The sequence below is a fragment of the Suncus etruscus genome, chromosome 8, assembly GCF_024139225.1.
Source record: "Suncus etruscus isolate mSunEtr1 chromosome 8, mSunEtr1.pri.cur, whole genome shotgun sequence".
NCBI lineage: Eukaryota > Metazoa > Chordata > Mammalia > Eulipotyphla > Soricidae > Suncus > Suncus etruscus.
The window spans coordinates 19,608,994-19,636,356 of NC_064855.1; the positions used below are offsets into that span (position 1 = coordinate 19,608,994).

A 27,363-nucleotide genomic window follows, 5' to 3' on the forward strand; every position below is an offset into this window, starting at 1 on the left:
CAAAAAAAAAAAAAAAAGAACAAACAATCAAAAATAACTGATTGGACTAAATCAACAGACATGGTTGAATATGGTGTGACATTCAGGTTCACTTTAATGCTTTTTCTGATTTGTTTTTATGTTCTCCTTCTTGTTTTAAATTTTATTTATATATTTTGGGGGTTTTGGGTTACACCTGGCTGTGCTCAGGCCTTACTCCTGGGTCTGCACTCAGGGATCATTCCTGAATGATCAGGGGACCAGATGGGGTGCTAGGGTTTGAAGACAAGTGCCTTTTCTGCTGTATATCTATCCAGCTCTTTTTGCTCATTTTTTTTAAATAAGAACATGAGTGTTCCATTAGAAAGTCACTAGTTATTTGTCTCTAGTTTTGAGACTTTCTCCCCGTTATGAGCACAAGACTAGACTCTACTATACAGGGACCAAGATTCTTTAACAGGCTGATGCCAGCACTGCAGTTTGTTAATTGAGACGTATTCAAGTACAAGCCACCAGTGGTATGTGTGGGCATCAACTTGTTATTCTACTTATCTTATAACTAACTTATTAAAAGGGCATTAAAAAGATATGTGTCCTCCATGCCATCGAATCACAAAAACACAGTAGTATTAGGTGTTTAACCTCTGATCCTAGGGCCCAGAAGAAAGTAAACATGGCTTTCCTAGGGTTTAGTGCTTTGACTTGTCCCGTCAACATTTTAATCAGTGGCTAGTACAGAGAGTATAAGAGTTCCAGTAAAACTGGAAGCAACAGCTCCCACAACTTCTAAGAGGAGGGCTACTTGATTTGATGCCATAGGCGCTGATACTCAGGGCTTAACACTGAATCCTAGGACTCAACACTGACTCCTAGGCTTCAATGACTTCTATGTGCATAAATAAAAATGGGTGTGGGTGGGTGTGGGGTGGGACGTGTGAGTTGAAAAACAAACATTTCTTTTTTTTTTTTTTTTTTTTTTTGGTTTTTGGGTCACACCCAGCGGTGCTCAGGGGTTCCTCCTGGCTTTCTGCTCAGAAATAGCTCCTGGCAGGCACGGGGGACCATATGGGACACCGGGATTTGAACCAACCAACCTTTGGTTCTGGATCGGCTGCTTGCAAGGCAAACACCACTGTGCTATCTCTCTGGGCCCAAAACGAACATTTCTAATGAAAGTTAATTCTGATGGGCTGGAAAGATGGACGAATAAAAATAAAATGTCATTTTCAAGCCAAGGAATGCTTGTACCAGTGGCTTTTTTTTTTTTTTTTTATCACCACAGTGATTAAAAGTGACTATTGGGTGTTAGCGGGGAAGAAGACTCACCCTAGATGTCAGAATTTTGCTACATATTTGGTTTTACATGTTTTGTAATGCATAGGACAGTCCCAATGGTGAAACCAAGTTCCCACACTGTCATCAGGGATCCCACTGAAAAACATTGGGCTGCCACAAGGAAACACAAATTTTAAGAAATAAATACAAAAATTCTGCATGACTAGCTAAGCAATCAATAGCATAAAAACTGGATAAGGGCTACGTGGCTTGAATACAGTTCATTAAAAAAAAAAAAAGAAGAGAGCCTGAGCATTTTAATTGACCACAAATTCAATAGGAGGAACCTGTTAACGGGCTAATGTAGCTGAGCCTGTACTGCAGTGATCAGAGCATCAGGGAGACATTTGTGAGCTAAAGTTATCTAAGACCAGACAGGTTGAAAGGTATAGGCCATGGAGTCTAGGACATTTGAGAAACAGTGAAAGCAATTGTGTGTTAAAAGAGATTCAAGTCATGTATCCCTGAATATCTGTCCTACAAAAGACTAAGTGACAGAGGACAAGGGGAAGAGAAAGAGCTACCAATGGGCCTGTAGAGGAACTGTACCCCTGAAGGCAGAGTAGAGAGACTCTGGGGTTTCTTCCAGCCTTTAGTGATCCTGTAGTTTAATTCTTATGAGGCTTGTTTACCTTCTAGGTGAGACACAATCGTCTATTTTCTCTCTAGCATATACCTTGATTTTAAAGAAAAAACTGTTTTATTTCAATGAAGTTCAGTGACTCTGGTACCCTTGATTCCTTGCTCTATATAATGCAGCCTCACATCGGAGAGCTGGAGGGCAGTTGTCAAAGGAAAAGTGACATTTATTACCTGGAACTTCACGGGATCATAAAGAATTATCTTTGTGCCATTATTAGCTATCATGGCAGAAGATGGTCATTGTGTCTGTTGGATTTTAATCCATACTTAATAGATAAAAGAACTTTTCTTGTTCAGGGCTTCCTTTCAGCAAATATGTAAATCTGGTATCAATGAAACTGGTTGAGTTGAAGATGAGAGATGTGTCCTAACACTGACTGACTCATGTTCCAGAAATGTCACTTCAAGTAAAATTGAAGATTTTCAACAATGACAACCAAAAGCCCAAATTTAACAAAACAAAAAATTCCCCATCTCCAAACTCCAATCCAAGCTAAGTGGCTGGACTTAAATAATTATGGGAATTGACACAGATTCTATCATGTTAACTGAATTGCATATAAAGTGAGTTAGTTCTACCTGGCTATAGCTCATCTCTAGTAGGAGTAGGCTACTTGGGTCTCAATATTTAGTAACAATGAGTGTGCTTTAGTGTCTGATTATTTATTCTCATTTTGTAAAAATGAATTCACAAGTCTAAGCTTGAGTTCCCACCTATTACAGAATTCAAGCTAGACACAAATCTTCATAACCCTCTGGTCTAGCCTGGCTGTTAAAAAGACATAAAATTGAAAAGCATCATTCATCTGAGATAGATATTATTTCTGTCCTTTACTGTAGGTCGAAGTTATTCACTAGGCCACTTGGACAAATCTACTCCCCAGACTGATGAAGAAAGATCTGCCAGTGGTCCTGTGGTTTGAGCCCTGTCATGAACATTCAATCCACAAAACACAGGAGGGAACCTGAAACCTACTGAAAGGTCTTAATGCCAATGCTGTTAAAGCAAATATCCAAGCACACACCGCATTTCCTGATCTAGCTGGTTTTCATAATATCAAAGGAAGTGTATGAAAGTTTCAAAAATACTTAGCAGTTCCTCAGTTGAGTTTTATCAAGTTGAATTTAACTCTGGAGGTGAAACTTGAAATAAAAAAGGGAAGGTTGGGGGAGAGTGGTTTGCAGAACAAAATTCTGTTCCTTTTTATTGAGTTTTACTTTGTTTTTGAGTGAGACAGATATAAATTCCTCAAATGCGATTTTCAAATTTAGCTCTGGTATTTCACACTATTCACTTTTGGTTTTGAATTTACCCTCTTTGGAGGATTCCTTTAGGCAGAGGGAAGAGTGGAAATCTATCATTTTTGACATTTTAGTTGATAAGCAATCCATTATAAATGTTCTTAAGGCTAAGGCATTACTCCATAAGTAAGTGACAAAGCATTGGCCAACCAAAATGAAGCCCATTACTATAGGATATATGAGATGAGGTCAGAGATGTGCTTATAAGAGGTGCAAGTTGCTTTACAACCAAGCTTCTACTATATTCAGTTGTAAAGGCTACAGAATGTGAGGTCACCTCAAGTTATATATAGATTGTCATAATAAAACTTTCAGGTGGCCTATAAATACAGGTGTTCAATATTTTTATTTACTTTTTTTATCTTATTATTATTTTGCTTTAGAGCCACACCCAGTTGTACTCGGGGTTTTATCCTGATTGCACTTAGGAATCATTCCCTGTGGTGCTAGAGGGACCATATAGGGTACTATGGACCTAAGTAGGGTCAGGAGCATGCAAGGCTATCTCTTTGGTTCTAAATCCACATGTTTTAAAGCAAAATATTCCTAGCATTTTAATTTTCCAGAGAAGTTGCTACAGTGTTCTTGTATTTGTAGGGAAATATTGTAGAACTGAGTGTATCTTCATCATCTGGAAACTGCTAATTATTTTTGCCTTTATGACAAAATGAGATCCAAAGGTGACCAAGAATACAAGCAGACACAAAGGCAACCAAGCTTTTGTGTGAATAGTGCAAGTAAAGCATGAAAAGCATAAGGAAAATAAGAACACAAAATAAGGCTTGGTCTGATCCTTAGATTTCTGGGAGACATTTTTGTATGCATTTGAAGTGGTGAGAGTGTCACCTGGTGCACCTCAATCCTGGCTTTTCCTTGCTTCTCACAGCTCCATAACTCTGGGTTTCAAACTCTTTCTCCCCTTCATCCCCAGAACAATTCACTTTGATCGTGACAACTAACACCTCACCCCTTGCAAATATTGCATGGAATGTGCCCCTTCATTGCAAGGGGGTGCACGGTAGACCACAGTCAGGCTGGGGTCCCATTCCTTCTGGCTCACCGAAGAGAAAGGGGTGGGGGACAGACTCAAGTTGCTTGATGTCTGCATTCCACAGCCCCCGAAACTCCTGGGTGACGTTATACCTTTTCTTCACTGCTGATATTTCGGTTGGATGTTCTCCAGGTGATGGAGGGAATGGGGTCTCCCGAGGCTTCACAGATCAGTGTGACCCGTTCTTCCAGTTCCATGGCAGTCTGGTTTTCTACATATGTGATTTTGGGTTTTGCTGAAAAGACAAAACATTTCTATGAGTTTTTCCTTGGCTTTCTGGGCTTAAGTGAGAATATACACTCATAGGATGCCCTATTTTTGACATTGTGGGAGATGGAGAACAGATACCCTTCTCCTAGATTCTCCCCAAGGAGGGGATCCTAATAGACTATTCTAATGAAAGGTATAAGACAAGGCCTAAGTGATAGTAAGAACATAGATTGATCCTATGGTAGGAACAATGCCAAGAAGCGTGGCTGCAAAGGAATGAAGACAAGGCAAAGACTTCCCTGACTGGAATTTCATGAGGAGACATCATTGGGGTTGGCCTATGAGGTAAATATTAAGGTCAGGGATAGGCCGATTTAAAGGGTAGACAATGATTTAAATAAAAGCAATGAAAACAATAATCTTTAAAGAATGAGTGTATGTGTGTGTGTGTGTGTGTGTGTGTGTGTTGTACAGAGGGATAATACAGCAGGTAGGGTTTTTGTATTCCATGTACATGACTTAGGTTTGATCCCTGGCATCCCATACAGTCCCTTGAGCACTGTTAAGAGTAAGCCCTGAGTACAGAATCAGAAGCTCTGAGCCAAGTGTGGCTCAAACTGTCAAAACAAAATAAAACAAAACAAAATAAAAAACAAAAAACCAAACCCAAGCAACAGAAGAATGAATGTGCCCTGTACTGTGATGGTGCTGTCAAGTAGAGGGAGGTGGGACAGGCCCGGTATACACAGTCTAACGACTCGATCAAGGCATTTGTTTGAGCTTTACCCCCTGACAGTGTCTGATCAGAGCTACGAAAACTATCATTTGTCTTTCAAGAAGGTAAATCAGGAAAATTTCAAGATGATTTAGAATGGAGAAAGCCTTGAAGTGTAAAGGCAATCAGAAAGCTCTGGCAGTGCCCTGGCAGTGATGTAACATGGTCTCAAATGAGGCTGTTGAGTAGCACAGAAGCAAAGGCAGCTTCGAAGGAGATACCACAAAAAAAAAATGATGATAAAAAGTGGTCAATGAAGAGAGGGGGGTGGGCATGGTGGGATGCCAAAGAATGAAAGGGAAGGTGCCCAAAATGACTGAAAAATCTTAATGTCTAGGAGAGTTGTGTGGGCATTAAGGAAATGTGGTGAGCAGCTCACCGGGGGCTGTGGAGTGGGTTGGTGGTGGTGGGGGGCACGAGATGAGAGGAGATGAGTTCATTTTCCAAATGTTTTTGGTAATGCAAGAAAATGCAAGCATTCAAAGGCTGAGCTAAATGTTAAAACATTAGAGAAAATTGAATTTTCCCAATTTAAAACAATTATACTCCGAAATTGCTAAACCTTCCATAGAAGAGAAAACATAACACTGCACAAATGTCACTTATTTCACTGATAGGAGAAAAGACTGAGCTAGGAAAATAAGCAAAAAATAAGTAAATTAGAATTATGGGTCATTTTTAAAAGAAGTGCATTTACTTTATGTTCAAATTCATACAGTAACCCAAATAGGCTAACAAACTACTGCCCTCACCCACTCTCCAACCTAAGATCTTTTGTTCTGCTTTAATCAACAGAAGATGATGACAAAGTGAGGCATTTTCTGCGGCAAATATCTGTTTCAATATAAAACGATTCATGGCATACAGTTATTTCCCTAAAGTTATTCTGTATTGAGTCTGTTTATACAATTCTGCCTTGATGGGTAGACACGGGCACTTCTCAATCCAAAATGACCAGTGATCACAAATCTGAATTGATGAGATTCACAGGAGTGAGGATTATCCACAGGAAGGTCTAGTGCCTGTCCTGATATATGGAGTTTTCAAGAAGTTACAATACAGGTGGAATGGAATCAGCATTAGGTGCTGAACAGGAGGTTTTCAAAATGTAGAGTGAAATAAAACACCCAATACCAATAAAATACCCAAATAAAATGGGTAGCCTGTTAAAAATACAGATGGGCAGGGCCAGAGTGATAGCACAGTGATAGGGCATTTGCCTTGCATGTGGCTGACACAGGATGAACCTAGGTTTGATCCCCGATGTCCCATATGGTCCCCTAAGCCAGGAGCGATTTCTGAGCACATAGCCAAGAGTAACCCCTGAGCATCACTGGGTGTGGCCCAAAAACAAACTAACAAACAAACAAAAATACAGATGGGAAGGCTAGAGAGCTAGTACAGTGATTAGGGTACTTGTCAAGGAAATGGCTGACCTGGCTTTCATCCCAAGAACCCTATATATTCTCTTGATCTTTGCCAGGGGTAACCTATGAACATCACTGGATATGGCCCAAACAGACAAACAAACAAGCCCCCCACCACCAAAAAAAAGTTGGATTAAAGTCAGCTAAAAGGAGTTTGCTAAATTTGGATGTTCGTGCAGGAAGGCTGTTTCTGACCTAAAAACTCATCCATTGCCATGATATAGATAGTGTTGGTTGACCTTTGGATACAAGGCACTCTGTCCTGGCAGCAGAAGGATGGCAGAAGACAGAGCACAACAGTGAAGACTGTTCCTATTTGGGCTTGTGGTAGCACTTCCATCTAGTGTTCAGGTCATATTCTTCTGAAAGATCCATTGGCACTGTCTAGCTTTGTATGGCTGCAGAGGGCCAGCTCCTTGCTGTGGACCACTCTGCACTCACAGAACTAAAACTACTGTTGACAATAACTGATGGTTCAGAATGCAACTTTGGAGATAGAATAGTAATAGGATGGTTTTTGTTTTTGTTTTTGCTTTTGGGCCACACCTGGCAGTGTTCAGGGCTTACTCCTGGGTCTGCAGGGATCACTCCTTGTGGGGCTCGGGGAACCATTAGGGGTGTTGGGTTGGCCACATGCAAGACAAATACCCTCCTCACTGTTGTATCATTCTACCCTCAAATATGAACATTCTTGAGAGTGAAAAGAGATACTCGAAATACTTACTCTGAGACAAAAGGATGTCATGGGGCAAAATAAATAAATAAATAAATAAATAAATAAATAAATAAATATGGATCCAGGGACATTTTCCTCTCCATACCAGCATCTAGCAGGGGTCCTCAAACTTTTTAAACAGGGGGCCAGTTCACTGTGATTCAGACTGTTGGAGGGCCAGATTATAGTAAAAACAAAAATTATGAACAAATTTCTATGCATACTGCATATATCTTATTTAGAAGTGAAGAAACAAAATGGGAATAAATACAATATGTGGCCCGCGGGCCGTAGTTTGAGGACCATTGATCTAGAGGAATCTCTCTAGGTGTGGACCACTGCATAGTACTGTGCCATTTAATTAGCCTTTTCATGTGCCCTAGGCTTTGGTTGCCTGTTCTGTTCACCAATTGCTGCCATGGGAAATTGAGTTCCACATGTTGTTCTCTGGCACCTTGCCCTGGGGACCTAAGCATGGTACTCTGTGTTTTTTCTAGCTTTCCCTCTTCTACTGCACTAGGGGCCAGATTTGTCCATTTTCACCATAATTCGAGTTTCTGTACCCCATTTGTCCTCTGCTGTAACTTATAAAGGCAGGTTTGGACCTGCTGGGCTGAGAAAAGCTGCTCATGGGAGAAAGTACCTCAGCTAACAGTGGCATAAAACAAGAGCATTTGCAGGAGCCTAATACGAGTCAGTAGAGACAAAATCACTTCTTTAGAAGAGCTCACTGGGAAAAGGTTTTCACTGCAAAACTTAAAGAAAGGTGGGATGCACTGACTTAATACAAAGAGCCTTTTTTCTAGCTGATAACTAGGGCAATACATGCTAGAATATGTCTTTTTCTTAGGGAAAAAGGATGCCAAGTATAATTACCACAATCCCTAATTTAGATGAAGTCTCTTACATACTAATTGCTATCCCTTCTAGAAACCTCGAGAGTCCTGAGCTCATCTATACCACCTCCAGGGCTCTTTCTTCTTCTGTCTCCATGCTACAGACTCTAATGCATGGGCAACCTGGCTCCATTTCTCCTGCTGGTGCTGATTTCCAATGCAGATCAGGAGAGCCCTAGCAGCAACCTCCCATCCTAATTGAAGAGAGGTTTAGAGGTGAATGCGAGAGTGACTAGAGACTGGATAAGGATGTCAGGCTTCCCTGAGGACACTGTGCAAACTCTCTTTGGGACATAATGGAGAATTCTCATTCTGTACCAGGAGCTGAATTCAAGGTAGACCTGATGACTCCACTTTTCTCACCTGCCTCTGCAAGATTCTGACCACTTTCCTCTGCTCTACTGAATGATCACATAGTCTCCCAATGAAGAAACTGGTAGTAGAGCATAGTGTGTTGTGTGTGTGTGTGTATACATGTGCATGTTTATTGTGTATATGCTTGTATGTGTGGGTTGTTGTTGCATTTATTGCAGGAGAGGATGTTTGGTGAGGGAAGGCACTGGAAAGATAAATTTTGCCCCCACTTACCATAGCCAGAGAGCTCCCTCCCTAGACTGTGACCACCATATGGACTCCAGAAAGGCCCTGCCTGGCTCTATGTCTTCTTCCCGTGGGCAGCCATGCCTCACAAGAGACCAGGCAGAGGAGTCAAGATGTGACTTGACAGATCTGAGTGTACTTCCAGAGAAACTGAATTGTTCATAGCACAAAGGCAGCAAACACTAATTTCAGCATTACTGGTCCATCCATCTAAAAGCTGCATTCACTGTATTAAATTGGATTTCATGAAGCCCGAACTTCCAATGATCATCCAAAGAATAAACTTAAAAGCCAACTGTGAAATCTGAATCCTGGAGTAGGGTACCTCACTCTCTGTGATCAAGTTTCCTCATTGGTAAAATAGGGAGCAAAATAAAATTTCCCTCATTGAATTGTGCTGAGAATTAAAAGAGCTCACCCATAGAGAGTGCCTCACACTGTGTCCGGCAGTAAAAATCGCTCACTTTCAGGAGGGCATGAGGATTATTATTTAAGGGGATGAGAGCTAAGGAAAATAGAGAGGCTTCCAGGAAAATCTCCCTGACACATACATGACACATCAGTCACATAAAATAAAATGATGTGATTTATTCTTTGGTCAAACATTGGTAATTACTACATTTCAAGGACTATTCTAGGTGCCAGGGATATGTCTTGGAGTAGAACAGACTTAAGTCTCTGTCCACCAGGCACTCATGTTGGACATGCCATGTGAAATGCCTGCTTCTATATCTGGGCATGTAAACCCTGAAATACCCATCGCTCTTCTTCCTACTCGTAAAAAAGCACATTGTTTTAAAGACTTCTCTAGCTTCCCTCATGCACGATCAGAGATCTCTTCCTATAAAACGCAATGTATATTGTTATGGTAATGTGATTATAATGGACTGTCTTTAAAAAGTTCAGCATTAGCCAACAATATTAGCCTATAAACCTCTGGATGAGGACCCAGAGCACATTCTTCATCTCTGTCATCTTGGCAACAGCTGGGCCCAAATCAGGCACTCAAGTATTGCTAGCAACGACAACATCTATTATAGTGAATGTGCTTATATGTGTATCTTTCTCTGTAGCTCAGCATTAAGTGACCTTATTTTTTGGTGGGGCATATCCATTGGTGCTCAGAGTTTACTCCTAGCTAGCTCTGTGCTCAAGGATGAATCTTGGAGGGTTCAAGGAGATTTACACTACCTGGAATTGAACCCAGGTCAGATGCATTCAAGGCAATCGCCTTACCTGTTGCATGTCATATCTCTCCAGCCTCCAAAGAACCATATCTCACTCATCTCTATAACTCCTCTGTCTAGCAATGACAATGATCAATAAATATCTGTTAAATAAAGGAGTAAATAATTTTTTCTTCATAAAATAAAAAAGCCTGAAATCAAGAGTGATGGGGAAGACAGTCTGAATTAGGAAAAAAACCTAAGGAACTCTGTGTGTGTGTGTGTGTGTGTGTGTGTGTGTGTGTGTGCCATAACTGGCTGTACTCAGGGATTACTCCTGGCTCTGTGCTCAGATATTCAGATATCACTCCTGGCAGGCTCAGGGGATGCCAGGGATCGAACCTGGGTCTTCTGCATGCAAGGCAAATGCCCTACTCACTGTGCTATCACTGTGGCCCCACGTAAGGAACATATTTGAAAAAAAAAGTTTGATTTTCACATATACACTAAAGTAGTACTCTGACTCTAAACCCAGAGACCCTTAATGAATCTATAGGATTCATCTATGATTTCCTGGTCTATTTTCAGATGAATGTTTGACTATCAAAAGTTTCTGTTTAGGGCCCGGAGAGATAGCACAGTGACGTTTGCCTTGCAAGCAGCCGATCCAGGACCCAAGGTGGTTGGTTCGAAACCCGGTGTCCCATATGGTCCCCCTGTGCCTGCCAGGAGCTATTTCTGAGCATACAGCCAGGAGTAACCCCTGAGCACTGCTGAGTGTGGCCCCAAAACCAAAAAAGAAAGTTTTTGTTTAAACTGATTGGTTTCCCCTGATCTAGTCTTGCAGACAACTTTAGGATTTTATTCTGCTTGCACTAGGAGGCCAGTGGAGGGGATTAAACAGAGGAGAGGCACTTGTAGGGATCCTGGGAGGGGAAGTGGCAGCAGAGATGGGATGCCTATGGAGAGGGAAGGCAGAGAGATCAGCTACAAGGGGCCATCTTGTTAACTGGGAGGAAAGAGATGACTTGGACTAGAGAGATGCTACTGGATCTGGTTACACCTGGGAGAGATTCTAAGGTCAAGTGGCACATTTGTGCTGATCAAGTAAGTGGGATGGAAAAGAAGAATTGTGGTGGAGGTGGAGGGCGGCAGTGATTTGGTCCCCCACTGTCATTACCGAAGACTTTGAGGTGGATTGATGCATCCTGCTCTCCAGCCTTGTTCTCGGCAATGCAGACATACTCAGCCTCATCATTCTTATCCACGTTCCCGATGGTCAGCTCAGAACTGTCGTCACTGAAGATGTATTTCTCGTCTTCCTCATCCTCTATCTGTTCCCCATCCCTACAAGAGGTGGAAAAGCAAAGAACTGTGACTTTTTTTTTAGTGAAGTAAAAATAGATTTTCTTTGGAAATTTTGAGGAAGGAGAGTGAGACAGAGTGAGATAGAGTGTTCAAGAGATCATCAGAACGTGTGTGTGTGTGTGTGTTTACCTCAGAGAAAAAACATATCTTTGTGTGATTCATGTCCAGAAAATGAAGGCTGAGCTCATGGGAATGAAGCAGAGAGCCATGTCTTACATCCACATAAACCTTAAACCCCTGGGACAAACCACTACTCTGTCAAAGGGGCATATACTGCTCCCACCAGAGTCTAAAAGAGGGTTTGCCAAGGCCAGGGCCTCTGATTCTGATCCCACAAGCGACATTGAAGGAATCCAATGTATGAAGCTCAAAAATTTGACAGAGGAGAACCCATTTGCAACTGGTGTTGATGGTTCTTGACATCCCATAATCATCCTCTTGCAATGGCAGCAGGGGAGAGAGAGTCCCTCGGGGTACCCTTCTTTTCCAGTCTAAGATGAGAGGGGAGTGAGTTTCTTACTTTGTCCAACTCATGGTGGGCTCTGGGAAGCCTTCAGCATCACACACCAGGGTGACCGATTGGCCCAGGTTGGCAGTAGCATTCACAACCGTCTGTCTGGCCTGGACAGTGGGAGGCACTGAAGGAAAGAAGAAGGATCAGGATAACTGAGAAAACTTAGAAAATCCATAAGCTGGAGTCAGTCTCTTCTAGGAAACTGATGTCATGAGTCCTGAGTTGGTCCAGTGTTGTTATAAGTGTTGGCCCAGGTGTAGTTATAAATGTGCTAGATAAGTGCTTTTCATTAATTTTATCCCCATGGATGTGTACTAGTCTACAATGTGCATGGTTGAAAACCACTGCACTGAAAGAACTATTGTAACTTACAGGTAATTCACCTACAAACATGTGTTCGTGTTTTCAACTATGAGTAACCATCTATAATGTTGGTGTTTAATAATATAACTTTGGAAGCTATAGAAATGCTTCACTCATTTAAAAATGCCATTCAGTTCAGGGTAGCTTATTTATTAAAATTCAATTGTATTCTATTCTAGGCACTGTGGTTTACTATACTGTTTCTTAATGGTAGGATTTCATGAATAAATAAAATATTCCAGCAACCAGTGTGTCTGATTCCCTTTACCATTGTCCCATGTTTTCCCCATCCTATTCCCCTACCCCATCCACTTGAAACATAGCGTAGCTGTTCATCATTATGTATTCTATTGATCAAAGCATGTTACATTTCTTTTTTTTTTTTTTTTGGCCACACCCAGCGGTGCTCAGGGGTTACTCCTGGCTATCTGCTCAGAAATAGCTCCTGGCAGGCACAGGGGACCATATGGGACACAAGGATTTGAACCAACCACCTTTGGTCCTGGATCGGCTTCTTGCAAGGCAAACGTCGCTGTGCTATCTTTCTGGGCCCAGCACGTTACATTTCTAATTACTAAGGCTTATGGAATTTGCTTAAAAGACACCCATTCTATTAGAAAAAACTGGAAATACCTTCTCTTGGGGGCCATATGGTTAATACCAACTTGACTCATAAGAGTGACATTTATCTGGAACTATTATCACAACCCTTTGTACAAACTGTTTTTACTGAAAGGATGAGAGGGGGAGAATTTGACAGAAAAATACATACCAACAGCCAAAATAATTCAACCATGATTTACTTATTTTCTTAGTACTGACATAATTTCCTGTAAACATCTTGTAAATGCCAGATCGATTCCATGGGTATGTTTATTTGACACTACAAATTAAGATTAATAAGCCCATAGAGCAAGATTCTGATGATTCTGAGACCAGAATTGATTATAATATTTTCTTTGAACATTGAATCAAGGGACTCACGTCATATTTATGGTAATATCAAGGACAATGAAGGATGAAACAGAATTCACTAAAAAGTATGGGGAAATTGCTTCAAGCCATTGAAAGACATCCAAGACCTGCAATCCCTATAGTTGAGGGAGACCCAGATACTTGTATTTAAAAATCAGCAAGCCAGGGACTATAATTGATAATGAGGGACCAGAAGGATTCAGCAGAGCTGGGTAGTTGAGTCAAAAGAAAGTTTAGTACATAGACTGAAGAAGAAGTTAACAAGCACCATTGCAGGGAAACCAAGGCTGGAGCTATGGAGAGCAGGAAGGACAAATCTCACCATTCACAACGACCTGAATGTCCTTGAAGTTGATCTCTCCCCGAGCCAGGATCCTGCCCTCGCAGCGGTAAGTGCCCTCATCTGTTTTCTTGATGCCTTTGATCTGCAGGTAGTTGTTGGACAGGACTATAAATCGGACTAGAAGAGAAACAAGGCAGAGCAATCCATAATCAGTCAGTGAGCTTTGGAATCTGCAGAGCAGTTGCCTAGCCTCCCTTTTCCTTTGCTTCAACCTTTTGGGAGCAAAGCTTTAAAGAGAAATGAGAAAATGTGCTCCTGGCTTGGAGAAATAGGCAAGAGAAAACATCTGCTGGGAATTTGTCTTCTTTTAGGATTTTTTTTCGGCCACACCCATTTGATGCTCAGGGGTTACTCCTGGCTAAGCGCTCAGAAATTGCCCCTGGCTTGGGGGGACCATATGGGATGCCGGGGGATTGAATCATGTCCTTCCTTGGCTAGTGCTTGCAAGGCAGACACCTTACCTCTAGCGCCACCTCACTGGCCCCAAATTTGTCTTCTTTTGAGTTCAAGTTAACTGCCCAAACAGACTGGATTTCTTTAGAGCCCCAGAGGGGCAGGACAAGGTGTTGCCTTTGGTTCTACACACCTAAATCTGAGTTTAGGATGGAATGCCTCAGACTGGAGATGTGAACACCACCTACTCAGTGGTCAGGGAATTTAAGTCTCACCATCTTTTTTCAGGATGACATCTCTGCCTTTGTGTTTCCAGATAATGGTTGGGGGCAGGGAGCTGACCACATCACACACAATCACAGCATCTTCTCCCTCTCGGAACTCCTGTGGGGTTGGTGCATTCTTGAACATGAGCTTCTCTGGAAAATGAGCAAGAGGAAAGTGAGGGAAAAAGCCAGATACTCACTAAGGTTCCATTTCACTGGAATCATATGGTTTGGGGTTGTGTCTTGGGTAACTGTTTCTCTATATAGAATGGCACAGAAACTTCTGCCCTGGACTTGACCAAAAATGACAGGCAGAGAAGCTGGCCAAGAGGTGGATCATGTCAACAATGTTTGGCTGTCAAAGTATCATCCCTAAATCCTAAATTTACCACGCTTTGTGCAGAAACATTCCCTCTTATATGGGGGCAAGGAGTGGCTTTATTGAGGCGTCCCTTGTTAGGTAGGATGGTGCCAATGGAACAACACTGGTTCTGATCATTCAATGAGTAGCAGGAGATATCAGTCCTTTCTGTCTCCCACTGCCTGATACCTCAACCCAATCATCCTACCACAGAGATGATTCTCAAAAACATGGTAGAGGAAAAGCAGGATTATTGGTAGTAAGCACCATGGTGATCAATATGATTCCATTAGCTGTCACCTATCATTACATTGGCCAATGAAATAGATGCATGATAACAAGATAATGGGATACCACCTACTGGTTTCAGTGACAGTAGGAACTGTCTGTTCTTAGTGACACAAAGTGTTCAGTAATAACTTCCCCACCCCACTGAGCCACTGGCTCTATTAACCACAGGACAGGAAGGAAAAAACCTGAATTATTAGTTACTTCTTTAGGAATAGAACAGGGGATAGCCCTATAGCAAAAAGGTGGCTTTTAAATTTTGAGAATGGAAGGAGGTGCCTGTGACTGTGGTCAGTGTCAACATAGGTCATGAGTTCCAAGTTGGCCAAAAGTCCTTTAAGAACCTATTAGAGCTGAGTTCCAATCTGCAAAGATTTAGGGAGAGGAAAGAGGAACAACTCATTGAGAGCTCTCAGCTGGTCCATCTGGAAAGGAAGTGCAGAGGGCAGAGAAGAAGAAATAAGAGGGACTCACGGAAGATCTTCACGTTCACTGTAGCCTCTGACTCGCTGCCATCCTCCCCAGTGACCACACACTTGTAAATGCCGGCATCATCAATGTTGGCATTGTAGATGGTAAGCGTGGATGAAGAGTCATCGTTCCACACCACTGAGATCCGCTGCTGATTTGGGGTGAGTTTTTCTCCATTGGGCGAGAACCAGGAGATGTCTTTATCTTTGGCATCTCCTGCCACTGAAGAGGAAGACATAGATTTCAAACTGCGAAAGGAGAAAAGACAAAGCCCCTTCCAGGGAGACAGTGGGGACCCACAGGGAGAACTTGGAATGAGGAGTCCTAATGATCAGCTGAAGGGTTATTAAGGTTTAAGTGCTCTGAGTCTGGGTTGAAAGCCAAATTGCCTAAGCTCAGTCATAGTATTTGGATGGAGCTAACCAACCACTAGGACTGATATTTCTCATTGTGGCCTTGTCCTGAGTGAGTGAAGGGAAGAATTATTTGTGGAGGATGCAGTGGGTGATACACACTAAACTAGAAACTTAGGGCTTGCCTGAACAGGGAGCTAAGTGAGTCCATTTATCAAAGATTTGAGCTCAAGATGTCAGCTGGTCTAAGCCAAGGGATCAGCTTGTTTTCAAGGACTTAGATGCTGGTTTCCTGCTTGGAGACAGCAGCTAGTGTAAGAGTACACTCACAAGGACACCCAAACTCAGCAGCTGCCCAGGAAGTCCACCCATCTCTCAGTGGTCTTCCAAGAAGGTGAGCACATTTGCCAACCTGGCCCCTGCCATCCAGTGGGGCAGGTACCACTACTCAGCTGTCAGACTCAGAGATGGAATGGGGTGTAGGTCTGTTGATGTCTTGGGCCTCTCTGCAGGGCTCTCTTGTCTGGCTTGATCACTCAGCCCCACGCAGATGTTTAGCATGGAAATGAAACAGGCTTCCTTTCAGGGCCCATCATGTTTTCAATAAATATCGCTATTTTCAAGATGTGCTGTGGGCGCCGTGGCTGCATTTGAGATCATTTAAATTGCTGTAATAAAAGTACACCTGGAGGGAAGACAGCTGAGGCTGGGGCTACCTCATCCCACACAAATCAGGAGAGCCTGGAACACCTCCACTGCCAATATCGCCATGTGAAATGTTCCAATTGACACCTTGCTCAGTTCACCGTCCCCAGGCTTTGCTGGAAGAACTCATGGCCATTTCTGGGCCATGGAGAGGGATGCTGTTTGCTGAACACCACCTAGGATGCCAAGTTAGACCAGTCCCAGAGCACTGCTGTGGACCACATGCCAGAACATTATTATGACAATTGATGAAGAAAACTCTGGCTGTCCATCCTCACATCCAAGATCATCCCTCACATCCCATTGTTCTTCTTTCAGGCCAATTTTAGATCTTCTTGGATTTTTCTGCTGGATGATCTCGCCCTTCCCTCCATCTGAGAGGTCACTGAGTATATTTTTCTTCCTAGTGAAGGGGCTAAAGAAAGCTAAAACTTTTGGGAACTTCTTCCCTGGACATCTCCCTGTCAACCAGCAGTAATCCAGTCAACACATAGGTCTATACTGCAGTGGCTTTGAGGGAGGAATGGAGGTGTGGCAGAGCTTGCTGGACCTCAGGAAGAAGAACGGACTTAGCTGCATAGCAAAGCCAGATCTGGGCATGGAGGTGCAAAGCCAACACAGATAATCTGTTTGGCCCAATAAACTCAGCACACACATTTTTCCCACCATGCACTGAGGTACGGGGCTCTTACCTTGACACAGGAAGAACTTGGACTCTCCAACGCTGATTTCTCCTTGGCTGGGAACAATGTCCACTTGTAGACAAACTAAAAGAGACCAAGCCCAGTGTCAACACATCTTGGAATTTCTGGGGACTGAAGCCACAGCCTTTGTGCCAACACTCTGCATCTCCCCACTCACTTTCAGAAAGAGGAACAAGAGGGGAGGGGGTCTATTGTCCCCTTAGGGGACGTCTCATCAACTAAGACTCTTCCAATGCCAGAAGTGACCACAGTGGACAATCTCCTGCCCAACTAGGCTTTACCCACTTGGTGTGAGGTCCCCTTGGATATGTGGGGGTGCCCTCTACTTAAGGGTTTCTCATCCCTCAAAAAAGCCTATGCTTCTGCTCCAAATAGTCAGACTGACAGATGCAGAAGCTGGGTGGGGCACCAGTGGTGCCAATTCGTGGTGAGCCTGGTCTCCAGGGAGGGTTCCCATTGAAACCCCAGATCTGTGTGTGCTTCATGATCATGGAGAAGGCACCATGCCATGTGAAGCTCTCAATAAATTCTAAAAGTACACTCATCTCAGCACCCCTCTTCAGGACCAGTGGTGCATTTTCCTCTCCCCGAGAGGTGATAGCATTCAACATCATCACCAGACCGACTTCTTGAATGCAGGTCTATGCCCTGTGGAATTTCCTGTGTCCTTTAACTACATTCTTTCCATTTTTATTCACATCCCCTTATGCTCTAATCATTCCACTCCACTGATAAGACAACATGCATTGCCCTGAATCTCAGGCCCATGTTCAATCAATTTCCTTGATCTGCTTAGAGCAGAAAAACACAGGCTGAGGGGGATGGATATGTTTTTATTCATTTGCCTTCAACTCTGTGCTGCTGCTTCTCTTAGTTGGGGCAAAGCTGATAGCTTAAAGCTCCTGGGGGTTCAGTTCCATCCAAGTAGCATCTGACAGTCTGAAGGAGCGGCCTAGACCTAACAGACCGGTAACCAAGACTCAGGGAGCCCCTCCCTAGGACAGCCATTTTCTCTTCCCCAAGATGGAGGGTTGCTCGTTGCCATGGTGACTTGTCTCAGTCGGTGCTTGTTTGCTCCCTGCATGAAGGGCTCTGGTTGTGCGCTGCAGAACAGAGGGATCAAAAGGCTTCTGGGGGCTAACCAACAAACAAAGCACACCGGGAAAACTCCCAGCAAAGACTGCAGAGAGAAAGGGCTGCCTGGGTGGAGACTGGAATTGGTTGTTTGCAGGGATAGGGGCTCCTGAAAGGTGCTCAAGGCAGGCCCTAAGCATGCAGTGCCACTTGGGTCCTGTGGTGTCAGGGATTTCCTGGACCATCCCAGCAATGCAATGAGTCCCTGGACTACCCCAGCATTGCTTGGAGTCTCCTGGGAAGCAGCTGGAGCTAGTCCATGCTCAGGGGACCCTGTGGTGATGGGACGGAAGCGGGTCAGCTTCCAGCACAAGGGCATATGAAAAGGGAAGGAATGAGGGTGGGGTGTCGGTGGGGGAGAGGATGCTGAATTCTCCGCTTTGGGAATGAGGCAGAAGGCAGAGACTGATCTGGAACAGGTATGATCTCAAAGCAACCTCCCTTCTTCCCTCGGTCTTTCTCTCCCTCCTTACATCAATGCCTTCTCTCTCTCTCTCTCTCTCTCTCTCTCTCTCTCTCTCTCTCTCTCTCTCTCACTCTCTCTCTCCCCTACCTACCTCCCCCTTTGCCCTGCTATCATTTGGTTTGCTGCTCTTTCCTCATCTGGCAGGGGACAGGATCCTTCCTGAGAGCAATGGATGGTGGTCTCCCTCAGTTTGCCCCACCTTTCCAGAGTGAACAGAGCTCAGTGCATGGTCACTCACTAGGAGTGTTGTTATCTGTCTCCCCAAAAGTGAAGGATGATGCTACCCTGAGGGGATGGATACAAGGGGCTTCAACCATCACCAGGTCCCATCTCCTCATTTTTCTGAATAAGAAAATAAAAGTTAAATGATCTCTCGAGGGTTTGTTTGGGCCAGGCTGCCTTGTGCCCAGGTAAGTGCTCTTTCCATGAGGCTCACAAAGGCTCTGGATAAAATGCTTCTCTTCAATATAACAAACTCTCAGGATACAGACTCATATTGGTTTGCTGCCCCTAAAGAAACCCAGAAAGATGGAGTTGAGATCACCTCTGGGATGGGGGGGGGGGGAGGATGAGACCTTCCAGAGGGTCAGTCAGGCCCTTCCTTATACCAGTCTGTGGCCCCAAGACATGGGACCATGGGTATACTAAGCTCAGTTGTGTGGACACATCTGCCACCCAAGACTTGGTCCTTTAAGGAGGTGACAAGATCTCTTTGGAGGAACACAAGCCCTGTTTCTGCCTGGGAAGTTCACTGCCCATGTGCCCATATGCTGAGCATTAGCAGTCTGCTTGACATATGGATCCTGTTACTCTCAGAGCCCTGGCTGCTTTGAGAAGGATATTCTTATCCCAAGTGAAAAAACAGACACCATTTTTCTAGCTCCTTTTAAACAGAACATGGCTCTCCCGGGGCAGAAGAATGTAGAAGGCTGAAGACTGCATACCCCAATGTAGCCAGAAATCTCTCTCTGGTCCACGGAGAGAAACGAGAAAGCAGAATTTCAAAGGAATTCCCAGGCACTCAGAAGCCTACGCACCCATTTATCACTGCAGAACTTTTTATTTTAAAGGAGAGCTCTCCATTTTGACTCCTGACCTTTTGCAATGTGGAAAAAATAGAGCGCCAGTGTCAAAGTCAGGCCAGAAGAACCCCAGACTTCGAAAAATCAAGGCTTGGATATTTTCCACCAAAGCATAAAGGCTGATTATTCTTTTCACAAACACTAAATCTTGACTTGCAAGAATTTAACAGTGCTACATGGCAATCCTGCTCCAAACTCCTTCTCTCCACTTCTTGCAATCTTTCCCCTTCCTTACACTATTCATACTTCCATGGATTCCAATGCAAATCCCTCATTTCATTACATGTTTTTCTCCAGCTGTATAAGGGACACTTTCTGGAAAGGCCTAAAATTTTAGGTTTTAAAGAAAGTCTCAAAAACCTGACCTGAAAAGTATCTCTCCCGCTTTACGTAAGTGGTTTTGCCTGAGTAATGTCTTATCCTTCATCTTAAATGATTCTGAAAGTAAGTGGTTGGAGTGTATGTGTGTGGGGGAAACTTTGGCAGAGCTTAGAATAGAAGCCCCTCCAAGCAGTGCTTTTAGGTACTTCCTGACCCCTTCTACTTTTTTTTTTTTTTTTTTTGGTTTTTGGGTCACACTCGGCAGTGCTCAAGGGTTACTCCTGGCTCTATACTCAGAAATCGCTCCTGGCAGGCTCAGGGGAACATATGGGATGCCAGGATTTGAACCACTGACCTTCTGCATGCAAGGCAAACACTTTACCTCCATGCTATCTCTCCAGCCCCCCCTTTTACTTTCTGGCCTTACACAGCATGCTTCATTGAACAACAGTTCTGAGAGAGAAAAGGGTCAATGCCGTTGACTTCATTCTAGAAAAAGATGGAATGAAAGTATAAAAAAAATGAGCTAACTTGTCAGATAAGTCAGTTAATGAGTAGTAAAGTTATACCTAAGATTTAGTTCTTCCACCTTCATTCCACTGTTATGAAGAGACTTCTGCTGGCTTTTTACCTGGTTCATTAGTTCCTACCTACATTTGCTCTTCCAAATGATGGGTCAGTGAACACAAGTGCCATCATCTTGCTGCTGTTGTCATTTTAATCTTGCATCTGAATATCATACTATAGTACCACCACTTTATAGATAGAGAAGTGGAGGTTCAGAGCCATAGATGAGGGTGAGGGCAGTTTGAAAGGAGTCTGATTCCAGACATCCCCCCCCCCCCCGCCACTATTCTATCCCCATAAATAGAAAAGAAGCTCTTTGAGAAAGCTATGATCCCCTTCTCTTTGTTTAATTTTAAAAAGTAAAATAACCCCGTGGGAAATGTATGTCTTAAAATGTGTTTTCTGTTTAAATGTCTTTTAGAGGAAATTGATGCAGTGTTCTGAAAGATACGCCAACTTGTTTAGCAAACAGCTTCAGGTGTAGGGAGAAGTTTTATAATTTCCCAAATCCTTAGCAGAAATAAGCAATAAAGTCTCTATTGCTTAAGAGAAAGGAAATGTGAACTTTAATTCTGAGATGCACAGGCACTTCTCAGAAGAGACAGGAAGTTATGCTGAGGCAAAACAATGCTAAATTATTCTGATTTCTAAAAGGAGCTTCCAGTTGAGTTGGGTCCTGGATGCAGTTTAATTTACTGGTGTTCCTTGCAGAGTCTTAGGTGCAGGAGGAGGAAAAACCCAAAGCCAGATCTCTCCCGGGGTGAGCAGAAAATGCCTGCTTGTTAAGAGGTCAAGAAAGCACCACTGCTGGGGAAGACAGAAAGCAGAATGCAGTAGGCCCTCAGCCAATGTGGGTACATGCCAGGAAGATGCTCTGGTTGCCAATTTAAGAGAGAAGTGGATCACAGAGGATGATTAGCCTTATCAGTAACAAAGCATGAGATAAAGGAATTTTCTAGAACCCATTTAGTTGCCATTAAGAATTCTGGAAAAAAGAGTATTGTTACTCTCTATGGAATTTGCTGGCTGTTGTTTTAGAAATGAGTCTTTCAACTTACTATTTTATTTCCTCTTTCAAAGAGTGACTGAATATTGTGGTCTCTATCATTTGACACACCAATAGGAAATCAAGATGTCTGACCAGAAGTGGAATAATGGAGGCACTTTCTCCACACTTGGCTTCAAAGTTTGTCCTCATTATTAGCTCTGCCACTTACCCACTGTACAATCTAGCCCATGTTATCTGACCTTGAGTTTCTTATCTGCTACATGGGGAAAACAGAATTAGAATTGAACTAATCAATGTAAAGCACTTAGAATAGTGTCTGACACCTAATCATCATTTTATACCAATTGGAAAAATACTACTATTAATAAATTTTATATCAGTACATTTTCCCTTCAAATTATTTCAATGACTGAGGAAAACAGTATTTCCCTTTTTGATTTAAACTAAAGCAACCTTCACAAATAATCCAACTAGTGGTCAGAGACCCATTCTACATAGATTTATTTTATATGCCAGTCACAACTTTGTAGGAATAAAAGCCAATAGCTGAATTAAAAAATTCAATCAAGACCTAAAATCAATAATGCAAGAGTTGTAGAAGGGACACCTTACCGTGTGTGTGTGTGTGTGTGTGTGTGTGTGTATGTATGTGTGTGTATGTGTGTGTATGTGTGTGTGTATGTGTGTGTGTGTGTGTATGTAAGACAAGGAAAATAAAAAAAATGAATTTGTGTGGTGGGCTGGAAAAAGAGTCATGCTATAAATGCAGAATCTGAAGCCAGACAGGCAGGGTGGGGATGGAGGTGGAAGGTATTGGCTAATGCAATTGAAGGCCCTAGGTGAATCTTAGAGCTTGTTTTCTGCATCTGTCTGCAAATACATAATCCTATTCAAATGATAGGGGTACAGAGATGATATAAAAAGGAAATACATGCAAAATATCAAATACAAGGGCAAGCTATATTAGTTGTGTTTAATTAAAAGAACATGTATAGAGGCTGGAGCGGTGGTATAGTGGTAGGGCATTTTCCTTGCACACAGCTGACCTAGGACAGACCTCAGTTTGATCTCCTAGTGTCCAATATGGTCCCCCAAGCCAGGAATGATTTCTGAGCGCATAGCCAGGAGTAACCCCTGAGTGTCACCGGTGTGGCCCAAAAACAAAAATAAAATAAAATAAAATAAAAAGAACATATATAATAATACTTTGAACTTACACACACCCTAAACAATATCCCAGCACTACTAGTATTGAGGATACTTCTTTTAGACTATGAGATTCAACTTGTCCAAAATATATTACGGGGTGTATTTTTATCTATGTCTATGTAATGAGAGATTCACTAAACAAGTGTAGAAATAGAACTTGTCAGATTGCTATTGTTGCAAGAAGCAGCTGGATATAGGTAAATTGATCTCATTTGGAGAGAGAAAAATGAATAAATGATTAGAGATGACAAAGGCATCTCACCCATACTTGACATGTGAGTCCTGTGATTCTGGCAGAGCCTGTGTGAATAGCAGGTGGGTAGTAGAAGAAAACAAGGCAGACTGCTTTATATTCAAATATTAACCTAAAAGTTAGATGCTCTTTTAAAATAATCGTGAAATATATTTCCTCACAGATTTGGGCTTCAGATTCTGTATACTGGTATCATAATAACAAACCATATTCTGGTTGCTGCTGGACATATTCTTTTGGCTTGAAGCTGGCTTAAAGCAGCAAACTAAATGATTTAGAAATGCTACAAAGGGCTACCAATCCCTTGGAAAGCCTTGTTAGGTCCATAATCAATAGAAATGTTAAGAATTCTAATTCCTAATCAAAATAAATGCCCAGAAGTAATATATCTAGAGTTCGTAGGCCAACTGAGGTCAGAGTATGACCAGACCCTTGGCATAAAGATGTAGCTGCTACAGGGCTCTGCAGACCCAGAGTCCCCCATTTGTTAGCGAGCCTAGAGAGTGGACTTCTCAAGGAAACTGTTATGTTTCCTGGTTGGAAACACCAGCACACAGATGTGTAGAAGCAGGGCTGAAAAATAGAGGGGAAGGGATGAGAACTTAGTGATGGTGGTGGGTTCACTTTTTATGCCATTATACAGAGAGTGGGGAAAGGAAGACAAAGTACAGATGCAAGAGTCAGCATATAAATGGCTGGACTCTTAACATACGTTTGTGAAACTGGTGATGTTTCACATATAAAAATGATTCAATAAATATGCCTGGAGAAAATTGCCTTTAATCTCACTGTATCTCATGATATTTCCAAATAACCAATGTAGAGTAGTATGGAAAAAGTGAATGTCACTTCAGAATTCTCCAGCATCCTATGCAATTGATACTATGGTTAATACTATAGAAAGAAAGTGGTATTTAGCATCTCTGCACAATGGAGGCCTAGACAATTAATCAATATCCTATTGCCTCCAATAGTTTGTCCTAAGAAATTCTGGTAGCACAAACTAGAAGTCAAGTTGCCAGAATCAAGAAGTCCTATTTCTTATTATTCATTCTAGTCTCAAATGACTTTTTTAAAAATAGAACAAAGTCAATGGTTTCAAAACTTTACTTTGCCCCACAAACCACCAGATGCTAGAGAACTTGACTAATGTTACATAAAAATGCTTTGGGTTATAGGATAGGAAAATTTACACATGGCTTAATCTGCTCAGAAGTAGGGACTTCTTTCCTCCAAGTTTCCTTTCCACCACTTGAGGAAGTACAGAGTTCAGGGACTGGAAAGAGAATCACAGTAGGCTGAGAACTTGTCCTTCATGAAGCCAATCAGGGTTTGATCCCTGCACTGCATATGATTCCCAAGTACTAAGCCAGGAATGGCCTCAAACTAAATAAAGTATAGAATTCTTAGTAGGGTGTCTTTCATCACAACTTGCTTGTTAAAGAAATGACTGCACTGAATCCTAAGCAGGGTATAGGACCTCATTAAAGTCCATACCATATCCACAGATCAAACCCAAAGAGAAGTTGGCTGAACTCTGGAAGAAAAAAATACCTTGTCTGTTTGTTTAAAAAGAGCCTCATAAATGGATTTCATTGAAAACATTCACAAATTGAGAAGTCAAAGGAAACCTAGAACTGGGAAACAAGATCTGATAAGGGTTTATCATACAGGATATATACAGGATGCAATAAAATTGGATATCAGAAGCACACGATTGCGTATCAGAAGGTCTGAATAAATGTGTTCCTAAAGACAAGCAGATGGCCAAGAGGTTACTCAAAGGATGTTCAAGATCATTAATGCAAGTCAAGCTGCAGACAAAGCTACAAATAAGAAATTACTACATTTCTGTGAGAACAACCATCCTCACAAATAAGAATGAGTAAGTTTTGGTGAGGATGCAGGAAAAGGGAACTCTCCCACACTGAATGTAGAAATGTAAATTGGTACAACCAGTATGGAAACAGTGCTGCAGTGCCTCTAAACTCTAAAATCAGAACTAACATATGATGGAATTACATTTCTCTCATGGAAATTTATCCAACAACAATAAAATTATTGGCCAAAAAAAGATACAGCACCCCTATAATACACCCGTTGTAGCATTTTTTTTCTGGGTCACACCCAGCAGCGCTCAGGGTTACTCCTGGTTCTGCACTCAGAAATAGCTCCTGGCAAGCTTGGACCATATGGGATGCCGGGGTTTGAACCACCATCCTTCTGCATGCAAGACAAACACCATACCTCCATGCTATCTCTCCAGCCCTGTAGCATTGTTTTTAACTATAACCAAGTCATGGATAAACATTTATATGATCACATGAGTGATCATATTCATCACTGATAAAGAAATGGCTAAAGAAATTGTGGAATGCATACACAGAAGAATATTTTCAGTAATAAAGAGAATAAAATAAAGGGATGTATCTCCAAAGCACTGTATTGTGACAGAAATTATAAATAAAAAGTAAACACCTGTGTATAATCTTCCTTAGATGCCATGTCTAAAAACAAACAAAAAATCATGTTGTTGGACATGCAGAATGGACAGATGATTGCTAAAGTTAGAGGGAGAAATGGATGAAAGTAGTCCAAGGTAAAGTAGAAGAGAAAATCAGGTCCAAGTACAAGCTTCCATATTGGCACATATTTCTCAATAAAATCTGTGTCTATAAAATTCCCATTACAATGAATATTCAAAAAGAACCTATGGAAATTTTAAGCCAACCTAATTCCTTTACTCTTATTTTTTTCTTCAAAAACCTCATCTGTGCAAATACCAAGAGTAAAAAATATTAAGAATGGAAAAAGAGAAATATGACCATATTTTTCCCCATAAGCAGAAAAAAGTAAAAAATCAGCCCTTTCCATTTCAAAAGGGCTAGATTCCAGGCCATGAGTAAAAGCAGGAAATTCTTTTCACGAGGGCAATGGCACAGCCACATATCCACCATAAAAGGTGAAGGACCGTTGCAGACCTTAAGGCGCCCACCAGGGATTGCAGAGCAGAGGGCCTTGCGTGTGCAACAGGCACCATTTGGTTCAGATAGGCCAACGTTTCTCAGTCTTTTATGACACTGGGTTCAGGACCAGGAGAGTAATGGCCAGTTTGTCCCCCAAAAGGACTGAGCAGGGGAAAATGTGATGAACCACCCCCAATCCCTGCATTTTATATCTGGAAAAGTACAGGAGCAGAAAAATCTTGGGCCTTTTCATCAAAGGTCAGACCCTATGAGTTCCTGACTTCAGCCCTTGTCTTGCTTCTGTGTGTCATTGTCTTGTGTGTCCTTAGAAACAACTAGGTAAGCTCTTTTCTTTTGCTATGTCTGTTTCCTCTCATCTATTTCCAGAGAACCAGAGTCACCAAGAGAGAGAGAACTCTACTCTGTATAGACAGGAAAGCAGGATAAACAGCAGGCCCAGCCCCAGCCCATTACAACACCCACTGCTGTTCACAGCAGCTCTGATACCCTGCTTTATCCTCAGGCCTGAGGCCAGGCCAGTACTCTCCCTGGAGCTGAATTACTGAATGGCAGGACAAGGACACTAACAGATATTTGGAATTTTACTAAGGTTCTCTAGTTAGATAACATAAATCTATCTACCTGTTAGGCCAGGCATTCTGAGTAAATTGTTGCATAAGTGACTCTTCCAGGAAGTCTATGACAATGCTTTCTTAGGTCTGTTCTCCTGAAACATTGCCTTGACAAAACGATTCATCCAACTTTTTTTTCTTCCATCTATAAAAAAGGTACTGATACAAGGCAAAATTATTTCTCTCCTTTCCAAAAGCTTTTGCCAATATGGCAAGAAGTTAGAATTATATTTTTTTAATATTTGTCCAGCTGTTGTTTGCAGATGTTGTATTCTTTATACCCAGAGAACTGAAATTGAGAGGATGCTAACACACGACTTCGTCCTGAGATTTTAAAGTCTACCCGTGTCTTTAAAAAAAAAAGCCCTTATGTGTTCATAGCTTTAAGCACATCTGGGCTATTGAAGATACAATGGCTTATAATCTCTCAAACAACCAGTGCAAAGAATTGTTAAATTTGGTTTCTGTCAAGTGAAAAATTCATACTCTCAAACAAAGATATAAAAATAAATATATAGAGTG

At 42.2% G+C, this 27,363-nt stretch overlaps 1 protein-coding gene across 10 annotated transcripts in view; it reads right to left on the minus strand.

Moving 5' to 3' along the window:
* NCAM1 (neural cell adhesion molecule 1) overlaps nucleotides 1-27,363 on the minus strand; it is a 316,512-nt gene that overhangs the window by 53,081 nt on the left and 236,068 nt on the right. For all 10 annotated transcript variants that reach the window (XM_049778667.1, XM_049778666.1, XM_049778665.1 and 7 more), the window contains exons 2-8: nucleotides 17,191-17,265; nucleotides 15,444-15,662; nucleotides 14,330-14,473; nucleotides 13,641-13,778; nucleotides 11,987-12,104; nucleotides 11,279-11,445; nucleotides 4,402-4,544 (exon numbers count right to left, since the gene is read on the minus strand). In XM_049778667.1, coding sequence (XP_049634624.1) covers nucleotides 4,402-4,544; nucleotides 11,279-11,445; nucleotides 11,987-12,104; nucleotides 13,641-13,778; nucleotides 14,330-14,473; nucleotides 15,444-15,662; nucleotides 17,191-17,265 — 1,004 coding nt within the window. The remainder of the gene's footprint in view (nucleotides 1-4,401; nucleotides 4,545-11,278; nucleotides 11,446-11,986; nucleotides 12,105-13,640; nucleotides 13,779-14,329; nucleotides 14,474-15,443; nucleotides 15,663-17,190; nucleotides 17,266-27,363) is intronic.